The sequence below is a fragment of the Capricornis sumatraensis genome, chromosome 10 (genome assembly GCF_032405125.1).
Source record: "Capricornis sumatraensis isolate serow.1 chromosome 10, serow.2, whole genome shotgun sequence".
Taxonomy (NCBI): Eukaryota; Metazoa; Chordata; class Mammalia; order Artiodactyla; family Bovidae; genus Capricornis; species Capricornis sumatraensis.
The window spans coordinates 43,609,142-43,622,008 of NC_091078.1; the positions used below are offsets into that span (position 1 = coordinate 43,609,142).

General features: G+C 49.1%; 1 protein-coding gene and 1 non-coding gene across 2 annotated transcripts in view; one reads left to right on the forward strand and one right to left on the reverse strand.

Moving 5' to 3' along the window:
* The first annotated feature begins 2,056 nt into the window (after positions 1–2,056).
* ABCB10 (ATP binding cassette subfamily B member 10) overlaps positions 2,057–12,867 on the forward strand; it is a 33,551-nt gene continuing 22,740 nt past the window's right edge. The window contains exons 1-2 of the mRNA XM_068983089.1: positions 2,057–2,540; positions 11,957–12,157. Coding sequence (XP_068839190.1) covers positions 2,057–2,540; positions 11,957–12,157 — 685 coding nt within the window. The remainder of the gene's footprint in view (positions 2,541–11,956; positions 12,158–12,867) is intronic.
* On the reverse strand, positions 5,650–5,722 carry TRNAF-GAA (transfer RNA phenylalanine (anticodon GAA)). Its single transcript has one exon. It is a non-coding gene; the product is annotated as a tRNA-Phe (tRNA).

Genomic DNA, 12,867 nt, shown 5'->3' on the forward strand with positions numbered 1-12,867 from the left:
TGGATATGACTGTGAGTAAACTCCGGGAGTTGGTGATGGGCAGGGAGGCGTGGCATGCTGCAGTCCATGGGGTTGCAGAGTCGGACACGACTGAGGGACTGAACACTTTTTTTTCTTTTTCTTTTTTTGGTGTGATGACCATATAAGTCCAGATGATCCTTTAGCCATTATTTAGTCCCTGCTTCTTTCCCCCACTGTGTTTTTTTGAAAGAATCATGGATGTTTTCTCTAGATTCTATGTTAGTAAATAAAAAAATCTTGCTCGTATATCATATGATAGGTGGGTGGGGGTTTTTTCCAAGCATGACAATTTTGTCAGGGATAATTTTCAGATTATCATCTGACTGATTGTTAGAAGTGCAGGCAACACAGAGATAACTGGTATCTTCATGAGCTACACTTCAGGTATTTTCTTTTTTGACTCCAGACCCCACAGAGTGCTGGCTGAAAATGTTGGACTTCATTCTGGAGAAGGCAGAAAGAAAAAGCCAGTCTCACCTTTCCCAGACAGTAGGAGCAACAGTTTTCTGGGAAGTAGAAAAGAGAAAAGAAGAGGAAGATTAGACTTGAATTAAAATTGTCACTTTTTCTCCCACTGGGAGGTCATTATTTGACTTGATGTGGGGTATCTGGCACTATATCTCCCTTGCTTTCATAAGTCATCTAACAAAATCTCAGGAGGACTTGCTTACTTATAAATCAGCAGTGTAAGCTTCAGTCACATTACACCTGCATTCTAGAAGGTAGACGCCAGGGAGAGGCGGTGGGGGTGGAGTGGTGAACTATGGACTCCATGCCCCTCTATGTTCAAGAGGTTGGAATTTAGAGGATAGAATTTAGAGGATTCCTGTTGTCTTCACAGGATTTAGGGCGGGATTTAATCCTACATTACCTCTCCATTATGGGTACTTCATCTCAAAAGTCCTACACTCCTTACCTACCAGGGCCCCAGGTAGGTAAGTGAGGCATTCTCCTGGAGGCAAAATTTAGGGAAACTCTAAACAGCTCCAGTAATCAAGATAAATGGTATTCTAAAGAAAAAAAAAATTGAAACAAATTGCAAACAAAGCTGCTAATTGCTTGATTTTGTAAACAAAACTCTGAGGGCTGGGATCAATGTGAGAGAGAGAGGTAGGCTTGCCCAAGTGCAGGGACAGATCCTTCATTTGAAATTTTGATACATTGTTCATTATGGATTTTTGCATTAATTTTGATTTTTTTAAAATTTGAACTAAAATATATTTATCTTGATTATTAACCATTTTTCCCCCCCGAATCCATAAATATTGCAACTGAAGCAATGTTTCACTTTCACTGGCCTCATCCGAGTCCCAGCCTTTAAAATACTGACAGATCAACAAAAAGCTATCCACTTTTCCTAAAACATTATTCTTAGATAAGGACCAGGCCCTAGAGTACGGATGTCAGGCCGTGAAGTCCCTGCGTCCGGGTGGGTTTTGACCCTAATCTGGGCTTTCCGCACTCGGGTATTACACACCGCGCGTTCTGCCTGGCCTTACCCGGAAGCAGTCATCCGGCGCAGCCGGGCCACCTCCGCTCAATGCACGTCTGTCCACCTTATGAGAGGACCCCTGTCCTCACGGAGCTACCGAGTTTCACCCTCCGCCAAGCCCGCGAACACCAGTAGCCCGCTGCGGTCAGAAGCCGGGCACGTGTGATCGCTCCTGCGCTCTCCGGCGCGCCGGCGTGACCAGAGGGCCGCACCGCTCCCAGCTTCTTCCGAGCGGTCCAGGGGCGCGCATTGCGCCCCGCGGGGCAGCGCGCAAGCGCGGCGGCCCAAGGCGCTTTCTTCAACCTCTTCCACCGCCGGTCGGGCGGCGCGCTGGGCTCTGGGCTGCCCGGTGGGGGGCGCTGCCGACAGGCGCCGGAGACGGGCGGGGGCCCCCGGGGTGGTCGGGGCCGGACTCGGCGCCCCGGGGCGGGGCTGCGCGGGCGGGGATGGGGCGGGCGCGGGGGCTGCTAACCGAGCGGGCGAGCGGCGGCGGCGGCGAACGGAGGGGCCGGTGGACCGAGGCGCACGGTCGGACGCGGCGCCATGCGCGGGCCCCCGGCTTGGCCGCTGCGACTGCTCCTGAGGCGCGGCGCAGCCGCCCGCTCCCCCGAGACCCGGACGCTGTCGACGTACCCGGCGTTTGCGAGGCCTGGGGGCGTGCACCCGGCCGTGCTCGCGGGGGGCTGGGCCGCGCGAGCCCCGCGGCGGTGGGCAGGCGGGGGTCCCGGCGGCCCCGCGGGCGGCGCGGGCCTGGCGCGGCTCCTGGCGCTCTGGGCGCGGCCCCCCGGGCTGTCTAGGTGCTGGGCGCTCGCCGGGCCCGTCGCCTCCAGGCTCCCGCGCCCAGCGCTCCCTGGCTGCTCGACCTTGGTCGCGCGGGCCGCGGGAGAGGCTTGGCGGCGCGGGCCGGCCTTGCCTGCGGCCGCGGCGACTCCCGGTCATGACCCGCTGCTGCGGCCCGCGGCGGCCAGGCGCTCGGAGGCGCAGAAGCTCCTGAGCCTGGCGCAGCCCGAGCGCCGGAGGCTGGCAGGTAGGGCCCTCCTCTCGGTCAGCGGCGACCTTACGCGTGCGAGGTCCGAGGCCAGCGAGAGGGGCACTGAGGGGGCAGCAGGGGGCCTGGGGCCATTGGAATCGGTGAAGAGGACCTGGGCGTCCTCCCTGGAGGCACGGACGGAGTGCGCCTGCTGTAGCGGTGTGGGTCCGCAGGTGCGCGGACAATCTGGCATATTATGCAAGTGGAGACGCTTCTCCTTATTACAGTCGGCAAGTCCGTTTCGCTTTTACTTTGCCAGGGTTCTCAAGTGACCTGGGTTGTTTGTTTGTTTTTACCCTGTCTGTAAAATTAATCGTAGACTCTAGGAAACCTATTTTCTAATAGGCACTTGCACTAAAAAGAAACACATACACGTTATTTGCTTCAGGTTAATTTCTTAAGCAGCTAACATTATTTTTACTCCGTGAAGCAAAACAATGTAAACCTTTCAGGTTTGTCCCTTTTTTGCTTCACTGAGTGGTAGGCAGGAAGTTACTAAGCTCTTCAGAAGAGTCAGCACTGGCTATGGTCAGTGATCGGTAAACTCTAGAAGGGTTGAGAAACTGCAGATCACAACCCAACTAAATCTTAACTGAGTAATTTTAGAAAGTAAAAATGAATATTTTTAGAAACAAAATTCAGATTTTGTATAGTCTCATTTTTATCCATAAATGGAGAAATGTTTAAATGCAAAGTCCTTGTAAGATCTAAATGGTTTTGAGGTTTCTCCAAATCTTCATTTCTTTTAATAAACATTGAGTCTTGTGTCCTAGGCCCTTGGGTTTCATTGATGAGCAGAAGAAAACCTGGTTCCTGCTCCTGCTGGGGCTTGCAGTTTAGTCGGGGAGAGGCATTAATGAAAAGATCATGTGACTAGAGGTAAAACTGCAGGTTTGATGAGGGTTGGGAAGGAGGGTTTGTAATGTTCTTAGACTTGAAGCAGGTGAGAATCCCACATTTTTTGTTACAAATCTGTTGCTTTAGGAAGGATAGTCCTAGAGAAGGATTTGTAATATAGGGCAGGCCGGTGTGGTAGAGGAGGGCAACAGAATGGAAACATTTTACCTCTCACTGACTTTTACAGCTTAGTGGGTTCTTGGTATTACCGAGGTATAAAGAGAATAATATTGTCACTTGGTTGTGCGTGTATTTTTGATGGAATTTTTTTTCCTTGTTTCTCTTCTAAAAGAAAAACTTGAGACTAGGAGTTCTCATTGGACTATGAGCTTCTTGGGAAAAGAGCTGTGTCTGCTTCATCTTTCTGTGTCTAGTCCTTAGCGTGTGTGTGGCACAGAATAGGGCCTTCAAAGAGTGCCTTCAAAGAAGGAATAAGGGATGGCCCGACCAGGCCCAGGTGGAAACCTGAGTTTAGAATCCCTGAGCACTGCAGGGTGTGTCCATCATCTTTATATGTAATCAAAAATAAGTGTAGGAAACCCAGTTTTGTTTCTGAAATTTTAGATGTCAAGAGAGGTTTTAGGTATCAGGCTCAGGCTCTGTGGCGCCCACGCATCTGGCCATGGTAGGTGGCCCAACCCTGCCTCTCCGCATGGTCACGCTCCTGTACCTTTGTACCTCTTCCCACATGTCCTGTCTGTGAGCCTGCTCAGAAGACAGCCTTTAAGGAAGCAAGAGCTGTACCTCCTTTTATTTTAAGAAGGGGAGCTAGTTAGATTTGCTGCCTTGAAAAAGTGTGAATGTATAATTTGAGGGAGTAAATCTTGGATTGGTACACTAATTTATTCCCACCTTTCAAACAGATAATCTGCCTGCAATGCAGGAGACCCCAGTTTGATCCCTGGGATGGGAAGATCCCTTGGAGAAGGGAAAGGCTACCCACTCCAGTATTCTGGCCTGGAGAATTCCAAGGACTGTATAGTCCATGGGGTCACAAAGAATCGGATACAACTGAGTGACTTTCAATTCACTTTTCAAACAAACAATATATACATATTGTATTTAATATGATGAAAGCTCCTTATGAGGACATAGGGTTGCCTCAAAAGACAATGTACTATTGTCTATATACTATGTTGCACCCACTCTGAATGTTGACATTTGTAAGAGTAAGAGAATGTTGAGGGGGATCGCCATTAATTTGTAACTTATCCTTGTAGGAGCAGCCTTAGACGTTGGCCCATCTCTTTGTAATGCTGGAAATAACAAGCACGTGTGTGTGTGTACTTTAAATCAAGAGGCTGAAAAAAAAGCTGAATTGAAGAGAAGGAATTCCAATGTTTGTTAATTTTTAGAGAAAGGAATACAAAAATTCTTCTTCAGAAATTTAACTATATGATTGAATAGCAGTGTTTTCATCTGTGTTCAGCAGTTTGCTGAACATGCTGCCTTAACTGTGTGACCAGAAAGCTTTGATCTTACGTGATTTGTATCAGAAACTTTAAAAACAGGGTCTGCCATCTGAGACGCCTGTGGGTATCTGCTGAAGACTGTCATGTCCGTCTCTCTTCTGAAGGAACCACAGTCCTTGATGCGTCCCTTGGCCCTTCCTCCCGTGTCTCACTTTGTGTTGGAATTTGTAGATATCTTCCAACAGCTGTGGCCTACAAGGTTGCTCTGCAGTCATTTTTCGCTGATAACTTGTCTTATCGTCTTGGTCACAGGAGTCTTAAAAGATGAAGGAGCTCACTGCGGGGCCCCTGTGGCTGATGGGATAAGCGGTGACTGGTCTGAGCTGTGCTCCCGGTCTGGCAGATAGAAGAGGCTGCTGGGGCGTCCAGTGAGTGAGAGGGTGGGAGCACCGTGCATGGAGTTGGGAGCTAGGAGTGAGCCCAGGGCCTGAGGGGGCAGTGGGATGACAGTGATGCAGTGGGCACCACGGGGATTGTCTTGCTTATAATTCCCAGGTGGAAAGAAAGAAAGTGAAAGTCACTCAGTTGTGTCTGACTCTTTGTGACCCCATGGACTGTCCATGGAGTTCTTTTAGGCCAGAATACTGGAGTGGGTAGCTTTTCCCTTCTCCAGGGGATCTTCCCAACCCAGAGATCAAACCCAGGTCTCCCGGATTGCAGGCGGATTCTTTACCAGCTGAGCCACACGGGAAGCCCAAGAATACTGGAGTGGGTAGCCTATCCCTTCGCCAGCAGATCTTCCTGACCCAGGAATCGAACCAGGGTCTCCTGCATTTCAGGCAGATTCTTTACCAACTGAGCTATCAGGGAATATCAATATCCCAGGTGGGTCACTGGTCAAGTGTGGAAGTTGCATGTCCAGCCCTCCACCCCCAAGCTGTTCACTTAAACACAGATAAGGACTTGTGTGGTTTGAAATGAGGACAGTTCTTAGAACCTGATGCCCGCCAGGAGCTTTTGCTACGTTCATAGTTGAATATTACAGAGCTAGACCGTTAAGTGACCAGAATGAAGAGACTGATGAAACCATCAGGTGTAGTAAGCAAGGCGAGGGCGAGGCGTGCTTAGAACGGCTGCATCCTGCACCCCAGGCCGGGAGTGAAAAGTTCTGACAAGGATCGTGCTGGTGGGGCAATGAGGCTGAACCTCGGAAACAAAATTGTTCCAGAAAGCCTTCAAGTGTATTTGCTTCGGAAATACCACATTTCAGAGAAAACCTGAACATCCTGTAGCTGTGCTGTGAAACGTGCTAGTCGGAGTTGATTCAAAAGTGAAATACCAGATATTGAAGGGACTTAGTATGGGGAAAAAAATGTGAATTTTCTTTATGATTTAATGTTCATTGATGACTAATACTTTGGATATATTGGATCAAATAAAATATGTTATTAAATTAATATTACCTGTTTCTCTTTAATGTGGCAACTAGAAGATTTTAAGTTCTGTGGGCAGCTCGCATGGCGTGTGTGCTGGACAGAAGTGCCAGTCGTGGGCAGACCCATTGTGGTTACTACGGCACAGATGCCACGTCTGTCGCTTGCACTCTAGCCTTGCCCAGACCTTTGTCTCCAGGTCACTCCACAGCCTCAGAGGCTTCCTTGGCGCTCCACTTCCTGCTGACTGTCGGCCCTTTCTACCTCTTGCCTTGTCCAGCTTAGCTACTTGCCAGGCTCCTTCACTTCAGCCTCTCACCTGCCTGGGCCCTCTACTCCTGTTTTCTCTGTGGATACTGAAAACTCCTTTCCTTCTCTCTCCCTCCTCTCGGAGAGTGGGACACAGCTGACAGGGGCACCGGTCGGTCCTGACTACTTGCTGTGCCAGCTGTAATATAGAGACTGTGTGTGTGCGCTCAGTCATGTCTGACTCTTTGCGACTCTATGGATGGTAGCCCACCAGGCTCCTCTGTCCATGGGATTTTCCAGGCAAGAATATTGCAGTGGGTTGCCATTTCCTTTGCCAGGGGATCTTCCAACCCAGGGATCGCCCAGTGGCAGGTGGATTCGTTACCACTAGCGCCAGCTAGGAAGCCCAGTATGTTAATAGATAATAGTGGATACTTATCGTTGATTTAGCTTCCCTGGTGGCTCAGATGGTAAAGCGTCTAGATGCATAAACTGAGGTGCAGAGAGTTTGAATGACTCAGTCGAGGTCAGACAGCTAGATGACAGAGCTAGGGCACTGATCCTGTCAGTCCCAACTTCAGAACTCCCCAGGTCTCCCCAAATCTCAGGTCCTGTGGAGTCTAGCTCTTAAAAAGACCTGCATTCCTTGTCACCATCCTATCCCCTCTGCCCCTCCTCCCCACTTCACCTTAATTCCCCTCTTGCCTGGAGCAGGGCAGCCTCAGGTCCTTTCATTTCATTCTACAGCCGGAGTGAATCATTTAAAATACAAACCTGACCTCTCACTCCCCAGCCTGAGACCCTGTTAGGCCTGCCTTGCTGCAGCGGCCCTGTTCTCTTTGAGAGCCTGGAGCCTCCTACCTGTTCTCTGCACCACAGTCCCCACTCCAGCATTATCCGGCAGCCTTTCTGCTCCCTGGCTGGCCTCACCCTCCCCAGCAGAGGTCCCTGGTGTTTTCTCAGCTTGGTTGTGGGAAGATGAAGAAGACAGATTTTTGTCTTGGAATGTGGTTCTGCAGTAGATGAACTGGGTGACCTTGTGCAAGCTCCCTCTAAGTGCTTGAGTTTCCTGTCTGGAAAAGGAGGATGGTGAGAGCATTGTTGGAGGAGACAGTGTGTGTGGCAAATGCTTCAGATAGTGGTGGGTAGTTAATGCCTTAGTCCGTGAGTGACATGGGGCTTGCTGCACCTGCCTAGCTCAGCGGGCAGATGAGTCCTTAAAAGCGCTGTCCTGTGTCTAGTGGTGGTAGACAGGCTGTACAACCTTTGCTGCCCCCAGACCTGCCGGTCTAGGACCTGAGTACTGGCCACAGCCCTTCTCTGAGCAGCCTGCCTTTCAGGTTTTCCTTCTTTCTTTTCAAGGAGATTGCTCTCATTCTTTGAATGCCATGACTGGATAGACTTAGGATAACAGAAAAATGCTTGAAAATACCTGTCAAGAGACAGTAACAGTCAGGCAAGGAAGAGGAGTAAGCAAATGCTGAATGAACCATGGGAAAGATGGAGAATATCCAGAAGGATTGTGGTTTACTTGGCTCATCAGGTCTGGGGAGGAATCAGAGAGGATAGTTGCGGTGCAAATACATGATTCATGAATGTCAGAGATGGTGTTGTGTAGTAAAATCTTAACAGAAATCCAGCTAACCCAAAGCAGAATTTTTTTTTTTACTTTGTATACATTTAACTTGTAGAAGATCCAACAAGTCCATCCTAAAGGAAATCAGTCCTGGGTGTTCATTGGAAGGACTGATGCTGAAGCTGAAACTCCAATACTTTGGCCACCTGATGCAAAGAACTGGCTCATTTGAAAAGACCCTGATGCTGGGAAAGATTGAAGGTGGGAGGAGAAGGGGATGACTGAGGGTGAGATGGTTGGATGGCATCACTGACTCAATGGACATGAGTTTGAGGAAACTCCAGGAGTTGGTGATGTACAGGGAGGCCTGACATGCTGCAGTCCATGGGATTGCAAAGAGTCGGACACGACTGAGTGACTGAACTAATCTGAACTTGTAGAAGAAAGAGGCAAATGGCAGTAATAATTTTTTTTTAATTTAAAGGGGAGATCCTGAAACGATTTTTTTTTTAGGATTGATTGTTTTGGCTTTGCTGGCTCTTCGTTACTGCGTGTGGGCTTTCTCTAGTTTCAGCAAGTGGGGCTACCCTCTAGCTGTGGTGCGAGGACTTTTCATTGCAGTGGCTGCTTGCTGTGGAACACAGACTCTAGACTTCAGCAGTTGCGGCACGGGGGTTCAGCTGCCTTGCTGCAAGTGGAGTTAGTGTCCTGACCAGGGGTCAAACCCATGTCAGCCGCATTGGCAGGTGGGTTCCTAACCGCTGGACCACCAGGAAGCCCCTGGAACGAAGTTTAATTCAGCCAAATTCCCTTCTGTTCGTAATCATTATCATTACTATGTAAGAACTAGTGTGTGTTCATGCTGAACAGGTTCTTGTTTTGGAATCATAACTGAATTTGAAGACTAGAGGTGGGAGGGAGATGAGCTCTGGTAGCACTTTGCATATACATTACACTTATGAAAGTATTTGCCAAAGGGAAGAAGCAGACTAGAGAAACTGCCTGCTGATGACAGATGAAACAGGTCTTTCGGGTTAATTCCCGGGTCGTCAGGCCACTGGCTTCCATGGCCATGCCCTGCAGAACCTGAGCTACATATGCTCCCAGAACCCTTGGGCTTTCAGTCCTCCTGAGCATAGTTATCAGGAACACAGAGTTTTGAAACAAGATCCTGAGTCTTACAGCAAACTAAAAGGGCACTTGGCCAGGTTTATATTATGCAGTCAGGTACGTGGGTTTCCTGGCTCCTGTAAAGGAGTCATTTCCACACAGACTTTCTGAGCTACAAGATTTTATATTTCTCTTTAGGCTGTTGTTGAACTTTGACATGCTTTTCTCCCTCCTTTGTCTAAGTTCAGTTTGTTCATTCATCCAGCCAGTATTTATTGAGCTTATACTATATGCCTGTCCCTGTAGGCAGTTAGGATATAACAGTGAACAAAATAGAAATCTTTTCTCCTAATGGAGAGATACAGTAGATAAGTGAAACTTCCCAAAGGCTGGGAAATGCCAGAAAGAGAATGAAAGGTGTGTCGGGGTTTGTATTATAGATGGGGTTGCAGAGCAGGCCCCCTTTGAGGGGAGGTGTTAGAAGACCCCCAGGAGGGAGAGAGTCTGGGCAGTATTCCTGACTTAACAAGCTCATATTTCTCCTAGAGCTGTTTGCCAGCTGAACTACTGATTGGCAGAGTTTGCTCTTAACTCTTTGTATTAAGGTTTTGTAAAAGTGAAGCCTTTCACTGAAGTGTTAGCTTTAGGCAAGACACAGAGAAGCTATTTGCAGGGTGTTGGGGGCACCCATCCCCCACACTGTGTCCACTTAGGGTCCTTGCCATTGACTGTTTAGTGATGGTGCTAGCAGTGGGGGTGGGGGGGGGGTGGGTCAGGAGGGACAGAGGGAACCTCAGGAGGACTGAACTTGGAAGGTTCACAGTGGCATACATATGCACCCTGCCCCAATCACCTGGTGCCACTCTGCAGAAGGAAACTGTTACTCGTTTGTTACTTCCCTGGAGATGTTTTGTGCACGCGTGCATGCTAAGCTGCTTCAGTCATGTCTGACTCTTTGCAACCCTGTGGACCCTAGTCCACTAGGCTCTTCTGCCCATGGGATTCTGCAGGCAAGAATACTGGAGTGGGTTGCCATGCCCTCCACCAGGGGACTTTTCTGATCCAGGGATCGAACCTGCATCTCTTGTCTCCTGCATTGGCAGGCGGATTCTTTACCACTAGCGCTGCCTGGGAAGTTCTTTGACCATGGCCCAGCTGTAAAGGTAAACGTATGGATGTGTGTGTTTATTTTTGAAAGATCATTGGGTGTGTCAGTTTAGGGCCTCCAACAAGCAGATGTCAGAACAGAATTAGATGTACAAGAGATCTACTTGGCTGAACACATGTGAGAGATAAGGCCAAAGGAAGTAGGAGGAGGTGGGCAGAGCCTTTGGTCACAATGCAGGTCTGAAACCATGATTCTCCTTGAAAGCTTCTATTTACTTTCTTAAACTGTGGATGCCAGTGGAGAGGTACCAGGTGTACATTCCAGACATTTAGACAACATATACAAACTGAGCCATTTGCCTGTTGGGTACACAGCTTCAGGCTGAAGAATTTCTGGGGTTGTTTTGTGCCTACATGAACTTAAGGACCAACTAGCAAAAAAGGCCCACAGACATTTGTGTCCTCGGCGTTTCTTGATAACAGTGTGTCTTAGTGGATTGCCTCATGTTGCTTTCCATAGAGTCACCTCATTGTTTTTAATGACTGCATAATATGTATAAAATACATGTTCCATAATTGATTTAACTTTTCTTCACTAAGAAATGTTTGGAGTATTTTGAATCTGTTGTTGGTATAAGCAATGCCTTAATGAACACAGTTGAGTGTACCTTTTTTTGCGTACACATATGGGAGTGTATCTACACGTTAGAGATAGAATTGGTGGACGAAAGGGAGTGTGCAGTTACATTTTGACTGGTAGGATCTCATCACCTTCCGCTGCGACTGTACCAGTTTGCATAGCTACTAACAGTGTAAATGCTGCTTCCTTGCAGCTTCACTAACAGGGTGTTGTCAAACTCTGAGCTTTGCCAAACCAGTAGATGAAAAATGGTACATCTTTGTGGTTAAATTTGCATTCCTTATTATGAATGTAGTTATCTGTGACACATGCTGTTCCTAATCAGATTTTCTCAATATTTTCTTTTCTGAAAGGATTCTGTGCCTTCATCTTTTTTTAAGGAGTGTGAACAGTTGTGTTCTTGCATATTTTTATAATCATGGTGATACTCTGGTACTTTATTTCCCAAAGCAGTCATATTAAGAAGGAAGGTATCACATATGTAGTGGATGCCCATACCTGCTTTCCATAGCCTACAGTCTTGTGAAATATTAGACATAATCAAGAGCTTTACCTGTGTAGTTTGATCTTCAAGCTAAGACGCAGTTAGATGCTAAGGAGTAACTACATACAGCATGAATGTAGGAAAAATGTCATCTGAGTTGAACACCTAGATCAAGAGGCAGGAGGGAGACCAGAGTGGATTTTTGTGGTTAGTTCTCAGTTACTCCTGGGGAAGAAGAGAGGAACAGACCAGGGTGAAGCCAGGTCGTCTGGTCTGGATACTTGGGTAGGATCAGTGCCCCCTACTGACACCCTGCCTGATATGGCCGCACAACCAGATCTGGCACTCCTCTTTAGTCAGGGGTCCAGGAGCTAAAGGGAGGAGACTCCCAGCATCTGAGCATCACACGCTCTGAAAAGTTTTTTCGGGAAAGAAGCTGATGAACTCAGCGCTCTGTTCCTTGGGCAAAGCACCGAAGAACCGGAGAGTTGCTTGTGTTTTCCAGCTGCAGTTGGGTTTCTGGCGGTGTCCAGTGTCATCACCATGTCCGCCCCCTTCTTCCTGGGGAAGATCATTGACGTCATCTACACAAACCCCTCTGCAGACTGCAGCTCCAGCCTCACCCGCCTCTGCCTGGCGCTCGGAGGCGTGTTCCTGTGCGGTGCCGTGGCCAATGCCGTCCGTGTCTACCTCATGCAGACGTCAGGTGCCGGGACCCTGCTCCTGGGCGGCCTGGGTGGGGCGGGTCTCGTGGGCTCCCTGTGCTCTGGCACCCCCAGGCTGGGGATCGTGGTAGACAAGGGACTCTGTGCTCACCCCTCCTCTCTGGTATTAGAGCTCAGTTGCCTGTGTGTCTCCAGGAGGTTGGGTGGTGGTGCGCAGCCGCTGAGCTGCCCGCCGGGGGCAGCCCCTGCAGGTGGCGTCGGGTGATGCTGCCCAGTATCATTGTGTGTTCCCTGGACACCCTTTCTGTCCCTCCCCTCTCCATCCCTGCTGAGCTGCCCGCGCGGGTCAGCCCCTGCACTTGGTTTTGGGTGATGCTGCTCAGTGTTGCTGTGAGGCCTGTTAGTTGATAGGCAGTGACACCACCATGGTGACGGAGCCTGGGACAGCCGACTCCATGTCATTGCTAGCCCTTTAGCTGATAAAATGCTCTGTAGATAATTAGCCAGTTCTTGCCATTTGAAAGTTAAATCCAGGAAAGGTTTGTGAGAGAGAAGCAGAATTAGCTTGTGAGAAGTTAGTGTGATAAAACTGTAAACTGCCTTGCTGATCACTGTACTGTGTCATTGGCCCCACGGGCTGTGGTCACTACGGGGAGCCCTGCGCTGGCCAGCAGCGCATGCGCGTGGCTGTGTCTGGTGTCCCACTAGGCCATGACCTGGGCAGCTGCGGGTGTGCAGCTGAGCCCCCACT